We start from the raw sequence: 24,568 nt of genomic DNA, 5'->3' as shown, positions 1-24,568 counted from the left end.
GGAAAACGTTTTTGGAGACTATAATTTGTTTTCAGGGAAAAAACGTTTATGGAGACTAATATTTGTCAGGGAAAACGTTTATGGAGACTAATTTTTGTCAGGGAAAACGTTTTTGGAGACTAATATTCGACAAGGAAAAGGTTTTTGGAGACTATCATTCGTCGGGAAAAACCCCGGGAAAACGGATATTCAGATGGAGACTAATATTCGTTTAGAAAGAGAACTTTTTGGAGACTATCATTTTGCATTCATTGGGAAAGTCTTTATTTTGGGAGAAAACGTTTATGGAGACTAATATTTGTCAGGGAAAACGTTTATGGAGACTAATATTTGTCAGGGAAAACGTTTATGGAGACTAATATTTTGTCAGGGAAAACGTTTATGGAGACTAATATTTGTCCAGGAAAACGGTTTATTTTTGGAAAGACTAATATTTTGTCAGGGAAAAACGTTTATGGAGACTAATTTTTTGTCAGGGAAAAACGTTTTTGGAGACTAATATTCGACAAGGAAAAGTTTTGGAGACTATCATTCGGCGGGAAAAACTTTATGGAGACTATTTTGTCAGGAAAAACGGTTTTATGTGGAGACTAATATTTTGTCAGGAAAACGTTTAGTTTTTTTGGAGACTAATATTTGTCAGGGAAAACGTTTATGGGAGGACCTAATATTTGTCAGGGAAAAACGTTTATGGAGGACTATTTTGTCAGGGAAAACGTTTATGGAGACTAATAAAATTTTTTTTGGAGTCAGGTAAAACGTTTTAGGTTTTTTGGAGACTAATATTGTCAGGGAAAACGTTTATGGGACTAATATTTGTCCAGGGTAAAACGTTTTTGGAGACTATTTATTCGACAAGGAAAAGTTTTTGGAGATAATTCATTTCGTCAGGGAAAACGTTTGTGGAGGAAATACTTTCAGGGAAAAACGTTTATGGAGACTAATAATTTTTGGTCAGGGGAAAACGTTTATGGAGGTAAATTTGTTCAGGGAAAAAGTTTATTGGAGTACTAATATTTGTCAGGGAAAACGTTTATGGAAAGGACTAATATTCTTTTTTTGGTCAGGAAAAACGTTTTATGGAGACTAATTTTCGTCAGAGGGAAAACGTTTTTGGAGCTAATATTTCGACAAGGAAGGTTTTTTGAGACTAATCATTCGTTCAGGGAAAACGTTTAGGAGACTAATTCGTTTTAGAGAGAACGTTTGGAGACTATCCACTTCGTCAGGGAAAGAGGTTTTTGGAGACTTAACCTGTGCGTCAGGGAAAGCGTTTTCCAGATACATCTAAAAATGATATGAATATACAATAATGATTGGAGCTCTTAACGGAATTTTCCACATTTATTCTGAAGTTATTTAACAGTCAACTTTGTTATAAATTCTTAATTACATTTCAGAGACTGCTTGGTTTTTACTTTGCCGTCTTAGAGGAGTCTTAACACGTTGTCAGTGCAATATTATTATTATTATTATTATTATTATTATTATTATTATTATTATTATTATTATTATTATTATTATTATTATTATTATTATTTAATCATTTATTTATTTATTTCTATTTTATTTTTATTTTTTTTTTGTGCTCTATCACAGTCCTCCAATTCGACTGGGTGGTATTTATAGTGTGGGGTTCCGGGTTGCATCCTGCCTCCTTAGGAGTCCATCACTTTTCTTATTATGTGCGCCGTTTCTAGGATCACACTCTTCTGCATGAGTCCTGGAGCTACATCATCATCATCTCATCATCATTATTATTATTATTTATTATTATATTATTATTATTATTATTATTATTATTATTATTATTATTATTATTATTATTATTCATAAGGTGAACCCGATTCATAGCATTGCCTTGAAATTCAGTCTTCCAAAGAATATTATGGTGTTCATTCGAAAGAAGTAACTGAAGGTAATGGGGAATACAGAAAGAGATCAGTTATTAGGAAAAGAGAGAAATTTTTAAAAAAATGATTAATGAATAAAAATATACGTCAAATATTAAAATACAAGTTTGATTGCATTAGGGTACTAATACATTCGTACTGAAGCTTTCAACTCCATTTAGAAGAAAAAACTGTCACCCTTTATATATAATCCTTTATTCATAATTCAAGTTTTTTGTTTATACATAATTCGTGTTTTTTTATTTATACATAATTCATGTTTTTTTTTTTTTTTATCTCGTGTCATACACTACTTCTGTCAACGACGAAACCCGAGTACTTTTTTTCTTTCTCTTCCTGAATGCTTAAATAACTCCCAAGAATGGGATAAGTCGTAATCTCTTCCCCCATACACATCTGTTTTCTGTCTTCTTTTCTCTCTCTCTCTCTCTCCGTCTCTTTTTTTTCTTGGCATTACGCAATGACGCTGTCACTGGGGGCTACACTGGTTCCCACGGGCTTCTTTGACATTAAAAATGTCGACTTTCGGGTCTTTTCGAAAGTTTTTTTTTTTTTTTTAAAGTAGGGTGAGAATTTCAGACGTATTTATTAGCTTAGCGCAACGTGGAGATTTAAATCTCTCGTCTCCTCCTCTCTCTTCTCTCTTCATCGTCTCTAGAGTCCTCTGACTACTGGATACATACTCCTAATTAACCTCTTAGGTCAATAGCAGCGCCATGAATTGGACGGAATCGATGCATAAATTATAAATGTACTATATATATATATATATATATATTATATATATATATATATATATATATATATTATATATATATATATAGATAGTATATTATAGTATATATAATATATATATATATATATATATATATAGTATATATATAGGTGCATGTATTAATGTACATTGTAAACCTACAGCAGTTGTCTTTGGTGAATTCAAATCAGATTTTCAATTTTTTCCACATTTGAATTTTACCACCAGAGTTAACTTCCGGGGGACAGAGCCCCTGTTGATATTTTTTTTTTTTTTTTGGGGGGGCGCCTTAAAATATAAGGGGGTGTGGTACTGATATTTCGCGTTAGATGTCCTGCATGAAATATATTAATATTATATAATATCTTTTTGGCTCAATTTATTTAACTCACATTTGTTCAGTTTTCAAGTACTTTATTTATTTATTTATCTATTTTTATTTGGGATTAAATATGCTGCTATTGGCGTATCATACTACTAGAATTGGTCACGTCCCTCCCCATGAAAAAAATTACTAAATAACACTATTGAGGATTTAGATCATAATAAGATAAACGAGATGTAAAATGGGGTAAAAATTAAAAAAAATCTGTTATAGAAATAATACTAAAATAAAAAAAAAATAAAAAAACATCTTAACTCCAATAATAATGAATTCGGTATATCTTAATGGAACGGGATTGATGTCCGTTTCATGATTTCTGCTTAAATAGACACACACACACACACACACACACACACACACACACACACACACACATATATATATATATATATGTGCTGGTACTTACTTTCTCGTACACAGATCTAAGGTAACGTGCGCCGTGGAGGCTGTACTTTGGGGAATTAGGCTTATATAAATTCTTCTTGTCTTGCTCAATGTTCTTAATCTGGAATTCGTTTATGAGGGTTCTAATTTTGGATGAGAAATTAATTGATATGTTTCTTTGCATTAAGTTTATTCTTCGTTAGGGGTTCTTACAAATTGTTTTTCCACCTTCTGAGTTACTGGGCTCTTGGACTGATAAAACTTAATTGGCACTTGTTGCAATTACGAATCTATAGGCACGAGGGAATTTTACTGAGTATTGATTGTCACTTTCACTGTCTTTGATTGCTTCGCACACCACACTTTTGCACCTGTTCTTCTTCTGGGGATTCTTCTGTCTTTCTCTCTCTTCTCTGCCTGTTGCTGCGCCACTGGTTCTCCTCGTTCCCCTCTTTGTCGTTATCTTCTCTCGACTTCTCCGTTCCCCTTTTTTTCTCTGCTCCCTTTTCTCCCTGCTCTCTCTCTGTCTCGCCTTTTTGTTCAGTTGAAATCTCCTTAGCCCCGCCTTTGGATTTTTGGATTCTGACTGGGTGTGGCATTTTCTGAAAGACTTTTTGTGTCTTAGTGGCTACTAACTTCATACGAGACCGCCTTCCTGTCAGGTCTTCTACAGTAATTCGTAGGCTTTGAATTTGTATAGCGCCTCCTTCATGTCCTGGCTTCTTAGGGGCGTATCCCTTGGTAACCTCATAGGTCATTCGTTGATACCCCTTTTGGGCTGTCTTATGACCAACACTCATGGCTTTTGATTCGTCGATACTAGAGGCCTACCTTTGGGAGGGTGGAGCTTTTAAGAATTTGGTACTTCCCTCTTTCTAACAACGGGTCATAGAATTCCTTTTTAACGTATGCCAGATGGCTCTCTCTGACCTGTTCACGAAGGGAACGCCGATTAGTCATAGGTGCTAATGAGAGTAGTTTCCAATTTCTCGAAGATGCCTGGGCGATATCCTTCGTCGCCCATAATCTCTTGTTGGTCACTAATCGCTGGTACGGACAGAGGCTTTTTGGGGGAGATGAAAACCAGATGTCTGATGGCTAAAAGCCTAATGTTTTGAGTAACAAAATCCCTTCGCTAAGAAAAATCATTATCGTATTCCCTTTCCCTTTTCTTCCTTATTATCCGTTTCGTGCCTTTTTCTTAAGTATTATTAAGTTATTGCCTTTTGTAATAACGACACTGTGCCACACTATTACAGTCTCGGCCCGCTACCTCGCTGACTCCGACAGCGTTAACTGAGCTGAAGCAAATATTATACCTACAAGAGGACTCCTAACTTATGCTTCTTGGAAATCATATTGAAACTTTAACTCAAAAACATCAAAAGTGAATGCAAACATGAGCAAATCCTTGATCAAGTAACGTTAAGGGCAACAATCAAAATTGAATGTAAATATGAATAAATTCTTGAGTAAGTAACATTCAGAGAAACATTAAAAAAAACTGAATATGAATATGAACAAATACTTGATTAAGTAATTAAAGGAATCATCAAAGTGAATTCAAATATGAGTAAATCACATTAAGAAACATGAAACTGAATGCAAACAAAAATAAATCACCAAAATCAAGAAAAACTGAAAGTTAAACATACATAAGCCCTTAAGTCACATAAGTTATATAAATGCATGGTAGAAGCAAAAAAATAATGGTAACTATCCAAGTTTACAGTACATGATTGGTTCAGTCCTCTGTCCTATTCTATCTAGGTGGATATCGTTTTTCTTTTATGGAAAAATAAATTTCGTTCTTCGTTGACGACACTTGATGGCTTCTTGTTTGCTGCGACCTGCTACTTGGAGACAAGTCCTGGGAGAAAATATCCTTGTGTATTTGTATGCAATAACAAGGGTGTCCTTGACTTCCTACTGAGATTGTGTATTGTGTTTATGCAAAATTTCATTGGACATTCTTACTGTAATTTCTGAGTAACCTTGTACATTAAACAATATAACTTCACTGCTTGATACTAAAACAAAATTGGCAACTCGGTTAAAGGAACCGATTAGTGGTTAATACTTGTAGGTTTCTTCTACTGTGACAACAATTAGTAAGTTTTCACCAATCCATATCTTGTTAGTAAGTTTTCAACAACTACTATCTTGTTAATGAGTCTTCATCAATTAATATCTTATTAGTGAGTCTTCATCGCTTAATATCTTATTAGTAAGTTTTCATCAGTCAACATCTTATGGATTTGAGCAAAGTAAGTGTATTAATTACCCCTTTAAAATCATAATCATTTCTGAAACGAATTCTCTTATCTTAAAATCTCTTAATGTCTATCTTAACCCGTCTTATTTATTCTTTTACTTCTAAGAATGTTCTTATGGAACGATTAAACTTAATATACGTCTTAAAATTCTTATACTGCGCATTGAACCGTTTCTTACATACCCAAATAATTCCCTTCAAGTCAAAATAAATTTGAAGTTAGTGCACGTAACTCAAAAATTCTTGCTACAAACCAACTAATTAAAGTAAGAATTGCAACAATAAAAGATTATTCCTAAGTCGACCGATGAAGGTAAACTCAGCAATAACGAAATCAAATAAATACATGGGAATAATTGGATGAATTAATGGGTTTGCTCTTTTGTTTCACTGAAAAGTGACTCTTCTATTTCTTAGGTTATATCTAGTTCCTTCTTCTGGAATTTCTTCTGACGTCTCTGTCATTTCGGATTCTTCAACTTCTTTGGTTCTCTTGACCTTGTCCTTGTTTATCCAAAATTCTTCTTCTTCTAATGATTCAGCATATGTGGAAGGCATTTGGTTATTCATTTTCTTAACCTTTATCTTAGTTTCTTGTACGTCTACGACCTTGTATGGTCCTGTGAATTTTGTGGCTAACTTATAATTAATACCACTTCTTACTTCCTTCTTCATATAGACTTCATCCCCTTTCTTTGTAGTCTACAGGCCTTAATCCTTCTTGATGCTTCTCTATCATATTCTGCTGGGCTTCTTCTAGATTCTTGTGCAATTGCTTGCGTATTACTTTAAAGTTTCCGATTCTTATCTTCATGATATCTTCAGAGTAATTAGGCTGTATTGGCTGATTCAGCCATGCATAAGGTAATCTGGGTTCATATCCCATCAAAGCTTTATGGGAGTTGCTCGAGTACTCGTATGATGCCTTGCATTTAATGATAATTGGACTAAAGGTAAATTGACGTCCCAGTCAGGATCCTGTCCTACTGTGTGACGTAATACGTCTAAAACCTTCCTGTTATTCCCTTCTACCAAGCCATTACTAGCTGGGTGATACGGCTGTATCGCTACCTTTTCTACCTTAAAGGCGTTACAAATTTCTTGAACTAACGAGTTGTTGAACTCGGTCCCATTATCAGAAATAATGAGCTGTGGGGCAGAATATCTCCAAAATATATTATCGAAGAGAGCGATTGCACAATCCTTGGCACTTTTACTAGTTAGTGGTACCAACTCTGTATATCTCGTGAGCGCGTCGATACATACTAGTATATTCTTATTCCCTTTACTCGTGGTATGAAGATTAGTGATAAGATCAATAGATACTCTTTCGAAAGGAGTCTGTGGGATAGGATATTTCCCTAATGGTACTTCCTTGTCTGTTCTTCCCTTGTAGCTGTTGCATGTATTGCAGCTCTTCACATAATTACTAACATCCTTGTGAATTCCCTTCCAATGGAAAGTTCTTTGGATTAATCTAATTGTCTCATCCCTTCCTGGGTGAGCTCTCATGTCATCGTCGTGCATTAGCTCAATGACCTTGTTTCTTAGACTCTTAGGTACTAACCTTTTGTGCAGCACACCTAGAAATTGACCAAATGGATCATATTCGTGACACATCCAAATTAATACGCCATCTATGTCCGTTAATGCATCTGTGGGACATCCAACCTTCCTACCTAGTTCGGTTAATTCTTGTTGGCTGTGTTTTCTTTCGTTTCTAACGTATTTGAACAGTTCCCTTATATCTTCATCTCTTTCTTGTTCTCTTATGAAATTTTGCCGGGAAAGCTCCTCTGTATAGTGCATGGTGAGTACATTTATGTCGTTGCACATTGTTTCATTCTTTTCTTCTTCTTGACTTATCATATTTATACTATCACCTTGTGACACATATCTTGATAATGCATCTGCTACCTTATTCGTCTTCCCAGGGACATATTTCACCTCTATATCATAATCTTGGGCTGTCATGAACCAACGGGCTCTTCGTCCAGAAAAATTAGGGTTCTTTAGCATTTCTACTGCAGCTGAATGATCCGTGAACACGGTTATCTTGTAACCAAAAATGATATATCTGAAATGCTTTAAAGCGTCTATTATAGCTAGAGACTCGAGGTCTGTTACTGAGTAGTTCACTTCTGAGGGCTTCAATTTCCTACTGTAATAAGCTATGGCATTATACTTATTATCTTGTCTTTGCATTAAACATGCTCCTATACCAATGTGGCTTGCGTCCGTGGCTAAAAAGAATTCTTTGCCAAAGTCTGGGAAGCTAAGTACTGGGGGGTGTGTTAATCTTTCTTTCAATTCATCAAATGCTTCTTGCTGCTCGTCTGTCCATACAAATGATACGTGTTCCTTTAAAAGTCCAGTTAGTGGAGCTGATATGACTGCAAAGTTCCCTATGAATTTGCGGTAAAAACCTGCTAAACACCTAAGAATGACTTTTACGTCCTTCTTGCACTGAGGTGTAGGATATTCCTTGATTGACTTAATCTTTAAGTCGTTTACTTCTACGCCCTTTTCACTTAGTGTATGCCCAAGGTAGTCTATTTTCCTTTTAAGGAAGTTACACTTCTGTAGTTTAAGCTTCAGGTTGGCTTTTCTTAATCTCTTGAGGACTTCTCTGACTAAGTCTGTATGTTCCTCTATAGTGTCTGTTGCTATTACCAAATCATCTATGTAACAGTGTACGTCCTTGCCTAGTAAATCGCCCAAAATTTTATCCATTAATCTTACAAAAGTTACCGGGCTTGACTTTAGACCAAATGGCATTCTTACATACTGGTATCTGCCGTTACTAGTGGAAAAAGCAGTCAAAGGTTTACTTTCTTCGTCTAGAGGGATTTGCAAGAAACCCTGCAATAAATCTATAGTGGTGAAGTATCTCTTGGACCCTATAGTGGCGATAAGATCTCGCATTGACGGCATTGGATAAGGATCATTTTCAGTAATTTGGTTCAATTTTCTGAAATCCACAACTATTCTATAAGTTTTGTCCCTTTTAGGAACTAGCAAAAGTGGAAAAGACCATGGGGATTTAGATGGTTCTATTATTCCTTGCCTATTCATTCTTTGTACTTCTCTTTCAATGATCTCCTTCTGGGAATGTGCTACTCTATAGGCTGGTATATAAATTGGCTTTGTGTTTGATGGAATGTCTATCTTGTGCGTTATTTCGCGTGTATTTCCCAACGTGTCGCCGTCTAGAGCGACTATATCCTGATATTCGCACAGTAAGTCTATGAATTCTTCTCTAACATGGTTTTCCTTAATGTCCTTTAAATGAAATCCTATCTTAGCTCTTCTCAGTTCTATGTCCTGAGCGTAATTTTCATTTCCTTTACTGATCGCGGCTACCGTTTCCCCTTCTACAACTCGGATAGGTATGGAATATACTTCTGCTAGGCCTATCTCTGTACCTGGTGTTAACTTAACCTTTCCTCCTCTGTTATTCGTAATCTGTAACGCTATTTTGCTCTGTCTGACTTCATGTAAACTAGAAGAATAATGTATTCCGTTTACTTGCGACTTTTCAGTAAGTGTGAGAATTTCCTTCCCTTCAAAAATCGGATTTACTGTACATTCTACCCACGTACTTTCTCCTGGTTTAAGTCTTAATTCCCTTTCTAACTTTAAATAAGTGCATTGATTTGATTCTAAGAGGTTAATGATCTGTTGTGAACTCGTGATGCATTCTGGATATCTTCCCTCTGTCTTATCCTTCTTTAAGATACCTTTCAGTGTGGGATTCTGTTGAGTCTGGGTTCTTTTAATTGGCTTGCATATTGGTATTCTAGAAATCTCACGACCGTTGTTAATCACTAGTTGTTCTCTAGGGGCATCAATGCTTATCCCTTGTCTAGCCATAGTTGGATAACCTATCAGCAAATGAGCAAAGGCTAATTGTATATCTCTGGCTACCAGAACATTTTCTCTTAGAGCAATTCTTCCTAGCCTAAATGGAAAATCTAACTGTCCAGTTACGTGGATATCATTACCCTGGACGTCTGTGATTCTACAATCTACTGCCGGATTCAAACTTAAGTGAGAAAAATACAACCGATACACCTTTTCTGACATTATATTCTTAGGACTACCTGTATCAAAGAATGTAATAATAGGTTTCTCTAGACCGACATGGGCTGGAAATAATGGTCTATAATTATATTCATTTCCTGCATCAAACTTTGAATAACCTGTGGTAGCTGGGCTTAGCCTTGACATTCCGGACGTTCTCTCTGTTATAGAGGAAGATTCATTGTACCAGTAAGCAGAAAATTTCCCATTGCGTCGTCTGACCTTGGCTGAACTGATTGATACCCTATGCTTGCTGTTTGATTAGCATATCTATTTGGGACGGAATCCCTATTTCCTCTAACTGGGGGAGATTGACTATTGTTTCTATTTCTGCCTCTCGACTGAGATCTACCTCTAGGAGCTGAAACAAATTTATTTCTGCATTCTCGAGCACTGTGTCCTGTTCTCTTATGGAAAGGACAGAAGGCTATCCCTCGGCAGTCACTGGCATAATGTCCTCTCTTCTGACAGTTATAAAACACGTGATTGTCGAAAATCCTCCTTGAGAAGATTTACCTGGCATCTTATTCTGATTTCTAGATGGTGTCCTAGATCTATTTGGACCTCTTTCCTGTTGTCCTATAGCGACTAAAGGTCTGTATATAGGATTCCCTTCAGGTCTTCTACCTAGGATTTTTGTTTCCTCCTCTTCAATCTCTGCTACATCATCGGATGTCTCCCACTTACGAGTCATCCTTGCAATAACTTCCGTTGGCAGGCTTCCAATCATTATTGCTAGTCTAAATATTTTTTTAACATGACTCATTAGCATTTTTTGCTTGCCTCCTTCTACCTCTATCCAACCTGTGGATTCCATGAAGTTACCCCATTCATTCATATTGTTATACAACTGAGAGCTAAACTCTTGATAACGTCTTTCGTCTAACTTAAATTGACGCACTATCCTTGCCAAGCTAGTAACTGGATCTCTTTCACCAACTGTGAAATAAACCTTCCTAAAATACCGTTTCAATTCTTCCCAATTCTTAAGATCTCGGTAAGTCTCGGAGTGGACGTATCGTTCTAAGTCTCCTCCGGCTTCCAAATCAAGATAACTCTTGGCTTCAATAAGCTTTTCTCTATCTGTCCCCGTTATGCTATCTAGGCGTGTCTCCACCTGCTCTATCCAGTTCTCTAAGTTACAAGCTAACTGACCGTTCTTTCTTCCGCAAAATTTAGCTATGTGATTAATCACATGTCCCTTATGTGTTCCCATTACTGCTGCGCTCGAACTCGCGGACTGTGTACCTTCCGGCATGGTTAATTTCCTTGTTTGACTTCTCGTGAGCACAAGCGTTCTTACGTTCTGATAAGGAGTCGGTCTCCCTTTGACCATCGACTCGTTAATGGAAATTTCTTAAGTACTGAGTATCATAAAAGTATCAAAGTTATGACAGTAATATCCCGAAAGAAAATGATAATAACAATAAATTATTTTTACTTTAGAATTCGATCACCAAGAAAAAATAAAGGAATTTTCCCCTGAAATATTCTCAAAGTCTTACGTTACCGGTAAGCGATTTCTTAAACAACAACAAAAACCCTCTTAACAGTACTGGTAAAACGATACTGAACTGACCGTAAAGTGTACGCTAACGAGAGACCTCTCGTGAATTACCCTTGTTATCCTAAACAAACAAAATAAAAACAAGTAAACATTCACTCGACGTAACAAGTAAAAAGCAAATACTAAAACAAAAAAACAAAGTACAAGAAATCACAAAACAACCAAAATCACAAAAAATAACATAAAATGACACAATCAAAATTAGAATTAAAATTTAAAGTCATTGGTTAGTAAATACAAATGTTCGGGAAAGGTCTTAGTAGCTGATTAGTTAGAATTAGTAAAATAAAGAATTATCGTGAGGTTTCGTTGCCAAAAAAAGGTTCAGAGTGAAAATCTGTTAATCTTGAAATACCAGAAATTGTCTAACTGAAATGTTAATCGCGTAATTTCCTTTAAAGAAGTTTAATGTTATGTAAGTGTGGGGACATTTATTTGGACTTAACTTCTTTCGTCGTCTTCGACACCCGGGTTTACGTCTGACCGCTTGCGTTCGCCTACCCGCGCGTTGAATGATGTGTTGGTTCCCCCTCTCTCTCTCTCTCTTCTCTTCGGGAAAGGGGACCTCTCTCTCTCTCTCGATTGCGTTGACTGTTGCGTTTTCGGGATTATGTTTTCTTTCCTCTTGATATTTTCTTTACGCTTTCGATATCTTGTTCTTCTAGTGGAACGACTGTTCTTGTTCTTCGGAGTGGAGTTTTACTTTCGCAAAGTGTGGGTGGCTTTTTTTTGGAGCGCTTTTATTGTTACAACTCGGTAACTGTCTTTGTATTTGGGAAAGCACTGTTAACTGTCTTTGGGGAGAACTTTCTATTTCGAGTGGCGTGAATGGATTGAAATCTCTTATGCCGACACTAAACTTTGATTCTGTTTCGCTGCCGCTGTTTTTAACTGTCATTCGTGTCTTCGTATCACGTCGCTAACCACCATTTCTTTGCTGTGTCTTTTGTCTCTTCCTATCCTTACCGCTCGTCATCGATTAATCTTGTCACTATATCAATCTTTATCTCATCGTATCCCACCGCTCTGCCACCATTTTATCTGTGCTGGTACTTACTTTCTCGTACACAGATCTAAGGTAACGTGCGCCGTGGAGGCTGTACTTTGGGGAATTAGGCTTATATAAATTCTTCTTGTCTTGCTCAATGTTCTTAATCTGGAATTCGTTTATGAGGGTTCTAATTTTGGATGAGAAATTAATTGATATGTTTCTTTGCATTAAGTTTATTCTTCGTTAGGGGTTCTTACAAATTGTTTTTCCACCTTCTGAGTTACTGGGCTCTTGGACTGATAAAACTTAATTGGCACTTGTTGCAATTACGAATCTATAGGCACGAGGGAATTTTACTGAGTATTGATTGTCACTTTCACTGTCTTTGATTGCTTCGCACACCACACTTTTGCACCTGTTCTTCTTCTGGGGATTCTTCTGTCTTTCTCTCTCTTCTCTGCCTGCTGCTGCGCCACTGGTTCTCCTCGTTCTCTTTGCGTTATCTTTTCTCTCGATTCTCCGTTCCCCTTTTTTTCTCTCTCCCGACTGCCCTTTTCTCCCTGCCTCTCTCTCTGTCTCGCCTTTTTGTTCAGTTGAAATCTCCTTAGCCCCGCCTTTGGATTTTTGGATTCTGACTGGGTGTGGCATTTTCTGAAAGACTTTTTGTGTCTTAGTGGCTACTAACTTCATACGAGACCGCCTTCCTGTCAGGTCTTCTACAGTAATTCGTAGGCTTTGAATTTGTATACGCCTCCTTCTTCATGTCCTGGGTTCTTAGGGGCGTATCCCTTGGTAACCTCATAGGTCATTCGTTGATACCCCTTTTGGGCTGTCTTATGACCAACACTCATGGCTTTTGATTCGTCGATACTAGAGGCCTACCTTTGGGAGGGTGGAGCTTTTAAGAATTTGGTACTTCCCTCTTTCTAACAACGGGTCATAGAATTCCTTTTTAACGTATGCCAGATGGCTCTCTCTGACCTGTTCACGAAGGGAACGCCGATTAGTCATAGGCGCTAATGAGAGTAGTTTCCAATTTCTCGAATGCCTGGGCGATATCCTTCGTCGCCCATAATCTCTTGTTGGTCACTAAACGCTGGTACGGACAGAGGCTTTTTGGGGGAGATGAAAACCAGATGTCTGGATGGCTAAAAGCCTAATGTTTTGAGTAACAAAATCCCTTCGCTAAGAAAATCATTATCGTATTTCCCTTTCCTTTTTCTTCCTTATTATCCGTTTCGTGCTTTTTATTAAGTATTATTAAGTTATTGCCTTTTGTAATAACGACACTGTGCCACACATATATATATATATATATATATATATATATATATATATATATATATATATATATATATATATGTGTGTGTGTGTGTGTGTGTGTGTGTGTGTGTGTGTATGTATGTATGTTTAATATGAAATTTGGTGCCCCCTCTCCCTTGAAATTTTTCATATATATATATATATATATATATATATATATATATACAATATATCATATATATATATATATATATATATATATGTGTGTGTGTGTGTGTGTGTGTGTGTGTGTGTGTAATATGAAATTTTGTGCCCCTCTTGAAATTTTTTTAGATCCGCTAGAGAACGGAGTGTTTTGGATAATGGTATGGGAGTCATGTCAGTAGAGTAGTGATGCTCGTACAATTTTTGACATCACAATAAATCTGTTGGTTGGGGGTTTTTGTGTGTGGGGGGAGGGGGGGAATGGAGTTGGGAATGATAAATGGACAAAACCGTAACATAACATCACTAGCATTTCTGATTATCGACTAGATCTCTTATCCATTAACATTTTGTTAAAAATCACTTGATTCTAATAATAAACGCTACAGGTTTTTGTTTCACCGTTCTCCTTAGTGATGCAGTGTTAACTCATCCCAAATGACAGTGATATTGTCATAAGTACCAATTCTGACCTGATTATCCATTTTTCAGCCAATATTTGAGCTTGGTGGGATAGAGCATATTTGGGAGTAAAAACAGATAATGAAGGATGGCACAAAATTTGCAACGTCTCTTCGGCCCCTTGCTGCAACCCATTTCATTCAATTTTACTGTACTTTCGTTCATAGTTGCTTCCTTACGTCTTACTTTCCACCCTCGTCTAACTATTGTTTCATAGTGCAAGTTCTTTGAGGTTTTCCGTCCCGTTAACTTTTCAAACCTTTTTATTTTTAGTTTCCCATTCAGCGTCGAATGACCTTATAGGATTCAGCGCTTGTCATTTTGCCTAAATATTACATTCCATTCCATTCCATTCCATTCCATTCCATTCCATTCAAATGCGTGCAAATAATGAGGCATTGATCCGAGGCGCTCGCAAATAGTTTACTTTCAGTGGGTGGTTAGTGGTGAAACATGGCGTGTTACTACCGTAGACTTTCTCGTACCACTTGTTAGTCGTCCTCGTATTATAAGCTGTTTATGCGGATGAAATCAACGGCATTCCACCTTTACGCGGGAAAGGCACCTTTACGCGGGAAAGGCTACTGCCCCAGTCTCCACCACAAACAAAAGCACATCACCTGGCAGCCATTCAAGTTTATTGTGAGTTGATTACCTCAGGCATATCCTGATGTGAACGAACATCAAATGTAATTCGCGTTAATGTTAGGGAGTAGATTCATGCTTTGCTCCTATGCCCCGTGGCAAGGATTTGATTTTATAAAATAGCCGAGTTTCTCTTTTATAACTTTTAACAGGCAACTTGTGACATTCATTCAACTAGCAATTGCAAACCAGCAATCAAGTTGCATTAGCATAATATGTGTTGCTGTGTTCAAAGTATAAAATTATATTGAAATATATTTTTGTACTGCTGCGTTGCTGATCATTTTTCAAGCAGTAGATAGATATGTTATTGTAAAGGTACCGTGAAAACCATGTCAGTTTCTTACATATCTAAAATGTTTCTAATTTTGTTATGTATTGAATTTTATTTTCACAATATTGCCACGCCCATTCACTCACAAGCCCACAGGCACACACACATATGTATATTTATATGTATACATATATGTATATATATACATTTATATATGCAGTGTGCACCGTATATATATATTATAATAATAATATATATATATATATATATATATATATATATATATATATATATTATATATAGATAGAATATATATAATATATTATATATAATATATATAGATCTATATATATTATATATATATTTATATATACACATACATACTTACATATATACATACATACATTTGCCTATGCATATATGCATGTATAGGCTGGCAGATGTCTTACAGGGATACATTTATTTGGAGAAAAACAAGAATATATCCGGGTATAATTCGTAGTTTGTGGGAAATTAGTAGACAAAGCAAACAAAGGGTCTCCCAATTCTTGGAATCTCTGTACACACACACACACACACACACATTTTGGTTTCGACGTGCTGCTAATTAGTTCACTTTCTTGAAAACTGCTATTTCCTCGAATTAAATAAAATTGTCTGGTATTTCTCCAAAGTGAATAGAATTGTCTGGTATTTCCTCAAAGTAAATCGAATTGTCTGGTATTTCCTCAAAGTAAATCGAATTGTCTGGTATTTCCTCAAAGTAAATAGAATTGTCTGGTATTTCCTCATATTGTAAATAGAATTGTCTGGTATATCCTCAAAGTAGATAGAATTGTCTGGTGTTTCCTGAAAGTAAATAGAATGACTTATTTCCTTAAAGTAAATAGAATTGTTTTATATTTCCTCAAAGTAAATAGAATTGTCTGTTATTTCCTTACTGGTATTTCCTCAATGTAAATAAAATTGTCTGTTATTTCCTTACTGGTATTTCTTCAAAGTAAAGAGAATTGTCTGTTATTTCCTTACTGGTATTTCATCAAAGTAAATAGAATTATCTGGTATTTAACCAAAGTAAAAAAAATAGTCTTATTTCCTCGAGTGTTTTTCGTTCCGGTCGAAAGGAGTTAAATAAATCTTACGTGGTAAGAACAAATAACACAGCTGTCAACATCGTAACTAAATATGGCGTGAGAAGACGAGAGTCTTTCGGATCTGCAGGAGCCTTGACTCCTAAGACCCTTGCAGAACTGCGAGGGTAAACTGGTCCCTCTTTCTCCGGAGGGGAAATGCCAAGTCTTCCAAACATTGTCGATCTTTTCTCAGGCTTTCTTTTTGATCAGAAGGTTCCCAGAACGATTGTACGTATGCCAGGGTTGATATATAATATATTTATATATATATATATATGTATAATATATATATATATACTATATTTAATATCTATATATATATATATATATATATATATCAACTGTCGGTACAAAGCTAGATGGTAGAATCAGCACTGATTAAACAAAGAAATACGGCGCCTCGCTCCAAAAAGAGCTTGGGACTCAGACATTATAGATAAAATCTTCCTCCAGCCAGCGATTAACAAGATAAGGAAGCTGTCAACTGGAGTGGCGTACCTAATGGCTGATCTCTGGGACTCTTGGTATAAATACCGCTTTTCTGTCATTCTTATTTCATTCATTACTTGCCTGTCGAGGAAGACGGCTGCTCTTTTCTTCGAAATATATAGCAGTAACTTTCTACCCTTTGTGTGTATAATATATATTATATATAAATGTTAGTAGTTACTTTAACTATCTCTCTCTCTCTCTCTCTCTCTCTCTCTCTCTCTCAGTGCAAGCAAATATCAGTCTACGCTGTTGAACATCACCAACGTCATTATTGTTGATGTTGTTGCTGTTATGAGTTTGCTAGTAACGAAAATGAGAAGCATGAATGAATCATGATTGTGCGACTGCAGCACGTCAGACGATTTCTTGAAAATAATCTCTGATTTGCATTTTCATTAAATCTACGCGTATTGTTATTGTCTACGTGTTCGTGCTTTGTGTCTGATAGTGACCAGTCATTCTCCAACGAATGTTTTTTTTTTTTTGCGTAATTAGCCACGTGCCTGGTTCAATGTGGTTATGCTTCTGATCCCTTTAGTTCAAGGATGGAAGGTCTCGGAATAGATGTGTTCAGTTTGATATAGCTAGGATTCATCCGTCTTTCTTTTGAGAGAGAGAGAGAGAGAGAGAGAGAGAGAGAGAAGAGAGAGCTTGCTAGCTCATTATACCTCTTTCTTGTATACTTCTGCTTGCATGTATAGTTTGCAGGACGGATTTTGTTAAACCTTTTTATTACCAAAAGCGAAAAGGTTCTTGTAATTTCTTCGAAGCCATTACGAGGCTCATTAAATTTGTCGTTTCTGAATATTTCTGTAAAATAGCATGTTTAGGTTATCTGAATATTTCTGTAACCATTTTCATTTGTCATTACTTCCTTCGTTTTTACATCTCTTTGGAAGCGACTTCATTTAGGAGTTTGAAGGTTCGACATCCCTCCTTTGTCATTCGGTACATCACTATGAGTTGATGGAATAACAGGGCATTAAAAATCGAATAATTCGCTTCTGTAGTATTTGAAGATATTGAAGGTCCCCTGTCTTCTCTAGTATATCCTCGACTCTCTCTCTCTCTCTCTCTCTCTCTCTCTCTCTCTCTCTCTCTCTCTCTCTCTCTCAAATCTTATTTACCATCTCTTAGAATGTTTCTAAATGCCAGAATGAAGAGTTTCTTATGTATATGCATGTTTTCACATTTACTCCATAGTGAAGACTCTCTCTCTCTCTCTCTCTCTCTCTCTCTCTCTCTCTCTCTCTCTCTCTCTCAAATCTTAATTACCATCTCTTAGATTGTTTCTTAATACCAGGTTGAAGACTTTCTTTTGTATATGCACGTTTTCACATTAACTTTACAGTGAAGAGCTGTGTAAATTTGATCTTCTATCATCTAAAAGTTCCTCTTGATCCGTCCAGTCTTGATGTGACGACATTTCAGAAGAATTCCACAGGTTGCTTTGGTCAGTTTGTTCATTTATCTATTTTCCTAGCACCTGATCTCCTCTTTCTGTCTTCTCTCATTGAAATCGATTGAACACCATGGTCTTTGGAAGCTTCAATTTCGACTTTGTGGCTCCTGTGGTGGGCTTGTTCCATATGAGTAGGGTTCGTCTTCTGAATAATAATAATAATAACTAATAATAATAATAATAATAATAATAATAATAATAATAATAATAATAAGCACGATCCCAAGATCCCTGAAAGGAATCTAGAAAAACTAGAGGCTGAAGTAGCTCCAGGACTCATGCAGAAGAGTCTACAGAAAGAGTTGTGATTCCATAGAAACGGCGCACATAATAAGAAAAGTGATGGACTCCTAAGAAGGCAGGATGCAACCGGAACCCCACACTATAAATACCACCCAGTGGAATTGGAGGACTGTGATAGACCAAAAAAAACAAATAATAATAATAATAATAATAATAATAATAATAATAATAATAATAATAATAATAGGAGAAGGAAAACCAACCTAAGCATGGCATGGATAGACTATAAGAAAGCCTTCGACATGATACCACACACATGGCTAATAGAATGCCTGAAAATATATGGGGCTGAGGAAAACACCAACCATTCGCTTCCTCAAAAATACAATGCGCAACTGGAATACAATACTTACAAGCTCCGGAATAAGACTAGCAGAGGTTAATATCAGGAGAGGGATCTTCCAGGGCGACTCCACTGTCCCCACTACTCTCGTAGTAGCCATGATTCCATGACAAAAGTACTACAGAAGATGGATGCTGGTACCAACTCAAGAAAAGAGGCAACAGAATCAACCATCTGATGTTCATGGACGACATCAAGCTGTATGGTAAGAGCATCAAGGAATAGATCCCTAATCCGAGACTGTAAGGATTGTATCTGGGGACATCAGGATGGAGTTTGGAATAGAAAAATGCGCTTAGGTCAACATACAAAAAGGCAAAGTAACGAGAACTGAAGGGATAAAGCTACCAGATGGGAGCAACATCAAACACATAGATTGAGACAGGATACAAATACCTGGGAATAATGGAAGGAGGGGATATAAAACACCAAGACATGAAGGACACGATCAGGAAAGAATATATGCAGAGACTCAAGGCGATACTCAAGTCAAAACTCAATGCCGGAAATATGATAAAAGCCATAAACACATGGGCAGTGCCAGTAATCAGATACAGCGCAGGAATAGTGGAATGGACGAAGGCAGAACTCCGCAGCATAGATCCAGAAAACCAGGAAACATATGACAATACACAAAGCACTACACCCAAGAGCAAATACGGACAGACTATACATAACACGAAAGGAAGGAGGGAGAGGACTACTAAGTATAGAGGACTGCGTCAACATCGAAAATAGAGCACTGGGGCAATATCTGAAAACCAGCGAAAAACGAGTGGCTAAAGAGTGCATGGGAAGAAGGACTAATAAAAGTAGACGAAGACCCAGAAATATACAGAGACAGGAGAAAGACAGACAGAACAGAGGACTGGCACAACAAACCAATGCACGGACAATACATGAGACAGACTAAAGAACTAGCCAGCGATGACAATTGGCAATGGCTACAGAGGGGAGAGCTCAAGAAGGAAACTGAAGGAATGATAACAGCGGCACAAGATCAGGCCCTAAGAACCAGATATGTTCAAAGAACGATAGACGGAAATAACATCTCTCCCATATGTAGGAAGTGCAATATGAAAAATGAAACCATAAACCACATAGCAAGTGAATGCCCGGCACTTGCACAGAACCAATACAAAAAGAGGCATGATTCAGTAGCAAAAGCCCTCCACTGGAGCCTGTGCAAGAAACATCAGCTACCTTGCAGTAATAATTGTACGAGCACCAACCTGAAGGAGTGATAGAAAACGATCAGGCAAAGATCCTCTGGGACTATGGTATCAGAACGGATAGGGTGATACGTGCAAACAGACCAGACGTGACGTTGATTGACAAAGTCAAGAAGAAGTATCACTCATTGATGTCGCAATACCATGGGACACCAGAGTTGAAGAGAAAGAGAGGGAAAAAATGGATAAGTATCAAGATCTGAAAATAGAAATAAGAAGGATATGGGATATGCCAGTGGAAATCGTACCCATAATCATAGGAGCACTAGGCACGATCCCAAGATCCCTGAAAAGGAATCTAGAAAAACTAGAGGCTGAAGTAGCTCCAGGACTCATGCAGAAAGAGTGATCTTAGAAACGGCACACACAGTAAGAAAAGTGATGGACTCCTAAGGAGGCAGGATGCAAACCCGGTACCCCACACTAATAAATACCACCCAGTCGAATTGGAGGACTGTGATAGAGCAAAAAAATAAAAAAAATAATAATAATAATAATAATACTTCGTGGTTGGAAGACACAGATGCATGAAAACAAGAAGACGTCCGTCAGAATTTCGAAATTGAAAGCTTAAGCTTCGCGAATTAAATCTCTGGCGAGGAAGGCGGGTGACTCTCCATCTTTTGAGATCATTAAGAATCGAGAACCTGCTACACTCTGGTGGAGACAGAAGGTAAGTCACGGGCACAGAGAAGATGCCCACCGGGTGGGGCATCCCAAAGCAAGGAAACAAACAAACAAGCATCCCAAAGCATAAACTACCTACCTAAAAGCAAGTTGACAGGCGTCTTCAGTAGTCGTGGAGAACCTGCTTTACTGACTGGACAAGGACTGTCTGTTGAGGGACGCTACGCAACGGTCCGTAAGTACCTGAATGTGGTTTTATTTACTCTGGATTATTTTGAACAAATTTATCAAGTGATGGTTCTTATTTGGTCGGATATCACTTTATTATTGTCGCCAATAAGGTACTTGAGAACATGATGGTGACCGTGCTGCAGTATTGCACTCATATTGCAATTTTGTAGTCATTGCAATGTTGGAATCATAGTAATTTTCAAGTTTCTTTGCAGTTTTGCATTGATTGCAAGTTTGCACTCATATTGCAGTTGTGCACTCTTTGCAATTTTGAAATCATTGCAATTTTTGAAGTCACATTGCAGTTTTGCACTTATTGCAATTTTGCACTCATTGCAATTTTGCGCTTATATTCTAATTTTGAAGTCATTCCAATTTAGCACTCATTGTGATTTTGCAGTCTTCTTGCCATTTTGCACTCATTGCAATTTTAAAGACATATTCCAATTTTGCACTCATTGCCTTTTGAAGTCATATGCAATTCTGCAGTCATATTTTGGTTTTGAGGTCTCATTGCAATATAGGCAGTCATACTGGGCTGTTGGAGAATTTCATATTGAGTTGTTTGAGGATCCTGTGAGACACATGACTGGGGAATTTCATAGTTAGTTGTTTTGGGGATCCTATGAGAGACCTGGTGAAAGAGGACCCAGTCTGATGTAATAGATGAAGCCCTGTGTACTAAGGTGTACATAGAGTTTAGTTTAAAACTGATGGAACAAAAGCTATAAGAATTGGATCCCAGACCAGTACAAGTTATCATTCGGAATACGAAAGTATTAAATTTGTCGTTATCTTCAGTTACAAGTATATCTAAAACTGAACCCACTCATATATATATATATATATATATATATATATATATATATATATATATATATATATATATATATATATATATATGAGTGGCTCCTATTCTAAAAAATGCCAGCTTGGAGCCCTATTCTTTTTCTGTGGTAAAACTTCTAATTTTGGCTTCTGTTTAGTCAGTAAAATCACTGCGTGGGTTTCTTTAAAGTCAGGAAAATCACTGAGTGGGTTTCTGTATGATCATGTAAATCACTGAATTGGGGTCTGTATAGTAGTCAGGAAGATCACTGCATGGGTTTCTGTATGGCCAGGAAATTTCACTGCATGGGTTTCAGTACAGTCAGGAAATTCACCTGCATGGGTTTTTCTATAGTCGTAAGATCGGGTTGCATGGGTTTCCTGTCAGGCCCAGGAAATTCACTGCATGGTTTCTATAGTCATTAGATCACTGCATGGGTTTCTGTATGGCCAGGAAATTTCACTGCATGGGTTTCAGTACAGCCAGGAAATTCACTGCATGGGTTTCTATAGTCAGTAAGATCATTGCATGGGTTTCTGTACAGCCAGGAAATTCACTGCATGGGTTTCTATAGTCAGTAGAAATCATTGCAATGTTTCTGTATAGCCAGGAAATTCACTGCATGGGTTTCTATAGTCAGTAAGATCATTGCTGGGTTTCTGTAACAAGCCGAAATTCACTGCATGGGTTTTTATAGTCCAGTAAGATCATTGCATGGGTTTCTGTATAGCCAGGAAATTCACTGCATGGGTTTCTATAGTCAGTAAGATCATTGCATGGGTTTCTGTACAGCCAGGAAATTCACTGCATGGGTTTCTATAGTCAGTAAGATCATTGCATGGGTTTCTGTATAGCCAGGAAATTCACTGAAGAAGCGACGTATAGTGGCTCCTGTTTTCTTGTTGTGGGCCTCATAATGACAGATCATTAGGAAAAAAAACAAAAAATTGAATTTGCAATTTGGAGAGCAAATTTATTCTGAAGCACATACAGTTTCGGAGCGTCATTCCTCCTTAGTGAGGAGACAAGGATCGATACTGATCTATTATCGTCATGTCCACCACAAGAAAGCGAGCCCATGACGCGTTAATTCAGTGCGCAGTGGGTCTTCGGATTTCTTACAGACCGGACGAAACTCCAAAAGAAGAGCCTGTAAGATCCTGGTATGTGTTCTCGCAGATGATATTCTCAGTCTAAACAGTGCAGTGCGGAGAAATCTATGTCAAGGTATTTGACCATTCTTAAGACATATTTCTCTAGATTTTAGTACGGTCAATTGGGATTTGGGTAAAATGACTTTGTTGACACTTTCAAATCTGTCAAAGAGGCCAGTTCCTCCTCCTCCTCCTCCTTATCAGGTCTTGTAATAATCAAGTCCATTTTGGTGGCAGCTTTGAGCATAAGGGGGTTCCGTTATTATTCATAGGGATTATACCAGTATATATAATATAATATATATATATATATAGTATATTATATATATAATATATATATATATATATATATATATATGAATCCAGTCAAATTCATTCGGATTATTCACGTGGTGCCACAGTGTTCCAAGGGCCAGGTAGAACTGGCAGAATGTAGGTTGATATTAGGCAGCAAGTCTGATGCGGAAGACAAAAGGAATTTCTCTCGTGTATGCAAATAAAAATATTTAGAAAAATTGAAAAGATGTTGTAATCATGAAATCTGGGTAAATGAATTCTGAGACTGAACCAGTTTTATGTTGCCTCCCTTTGTATGAAATCAATAAAATTCTGCCTTATTCTCTCATAGGTAGATAGATAGATGTTTGTAGCTTTATTCTGTAATGATTGCGATACTTGTAATGCAAGAGTTATTACTGTAAAAATTTAAGTATATCTTAGTTTAACCAGACCACTGAGCTAATTAAAAGCTCTCCTAGGGCTGGCCTGAAGGATTAGATATTTTGACGTGGCTTGTAACCAATTGGTCACCTAGCAACGGGACCTACAGCTTATTGTGGAATCCGAACCACACTATATCGAGAAATGAATTCCCCTGATTCCGCGTTGGCCGAGCCGGGATTCGAACTTCGGACCACCGGATTGGCAGCCAAGCGCGAAAACCACTGGTCCAGCGAGGAACTGGTTATTACTGTAAAACCTGCTAAATTGAGCATTTCAGATCGGATCTTTTCTTTAGTGAAAGTATATCATGACTGGTGCCTGGTTTGGGTAGGTCTTAATAGCTGAAGGTGGCAGGAGTTTCCGTACTATTATTGAGAGAGAGAGAGAGAGAGAGAGAGAACCGAGAGACCGATGAGAGAGAGAGAGAGAGAGAGAGAGAGAAGGGGGGAGGGCCCGGAAGCTCAGGTTGGTTGCGATTGGTGTCAGTTTATCACACGACGTTGAATTGCTTTAGGATCAGGGAATTATTTTTTGTAAGAGTCTTCAGAATGACTCGGGCTGGATGAGGGCAAGGAGTGTATGACTGCTTATTGAGGAGAGCGAAAAGTTGCCGGGGTCCAAACTACGGACTGTGTGTATAAGTGGCGTGTGTGACAAATTCCTGGCCGGATGAGAGGAACTGTGACACAGTATCTAGTTGATCCTCCCGTTCGTGACAATGATCACGGAGGGTGATGCGTGTGGTTTAGTTTCTGTTATGTTACAAACATACAAGAAGAAAGCCCCCTTGCGTACGAGCAGACGTAAGTGGACATGATAGGTCAAGTTTTAAGTGAATT

At 37.3% G+C, this 24,568-nt stretch overlaps 2 protein-coding genes across 8 annotated transcripts in view; one reads left to right on the top strand and one right to left on the bottom strand.

Moving 5' to 3' along the window:
• LOC135222732 (uncharacterized) overlaps positions 1-24,568 on the bottom strand; it is a 377,836-nt gene that overhangs the window by 63,737 nt on the left and 289,531 nt on the right. The window lies entirely within an intron of this gene.
• The window catches only part of LOC135222731 (excitatory amino acid transporter 3-like), a 472,230-nt gene that overhangs the window by 250,351 nt on the left and 197,311 nt on the right, over positions 1-24,568 (top strand). The window contains exon 1 of one of the 7 annotated variants that reach the window (XM_064260958.1): positions 20,894-21,023. The exons of 2 other annotated variants lie outside the window; for them this stretch is intronic. Coding sequence is in view for 2 of the 5 variants with exons in the window: in XM_064260947.1 (XP_064117017.1) it covers positions 22,906-23,015 (110 nt within the window). In the remaining 3 variants the exon portion in view is untranslated. Of the gene's footprint in view, positions 1-20,893; positions 21,028-22,877; positions 23,080-24,568 lie in introns of those variants that run through there. 4 more of the 7 variants (XM_064260955.1, XM_064260954.1, XM_064260947.1 and 1 more) reach the window with 4 other exon arrangements.

Source organism: Macrobrachium nipponense, chromosome 8 (assembly GCF_015104395.2).
Source record: "Macrobrachium nipponense isolate FS-2020 chromosome 8, ASM1510439v2, whole genome shotgun sequence".
Taxonomy (NCBI): domain Eukaryota; kingdom Metazoa; phylum Arthropoda; class Malacostraca; order Decapoda; family Palaemonidae; genus Macrobrachium; species Macrobrachium nipponense.
This window is presented reverse-complemented; position numbering and strand designations above follow the sequence as displayed.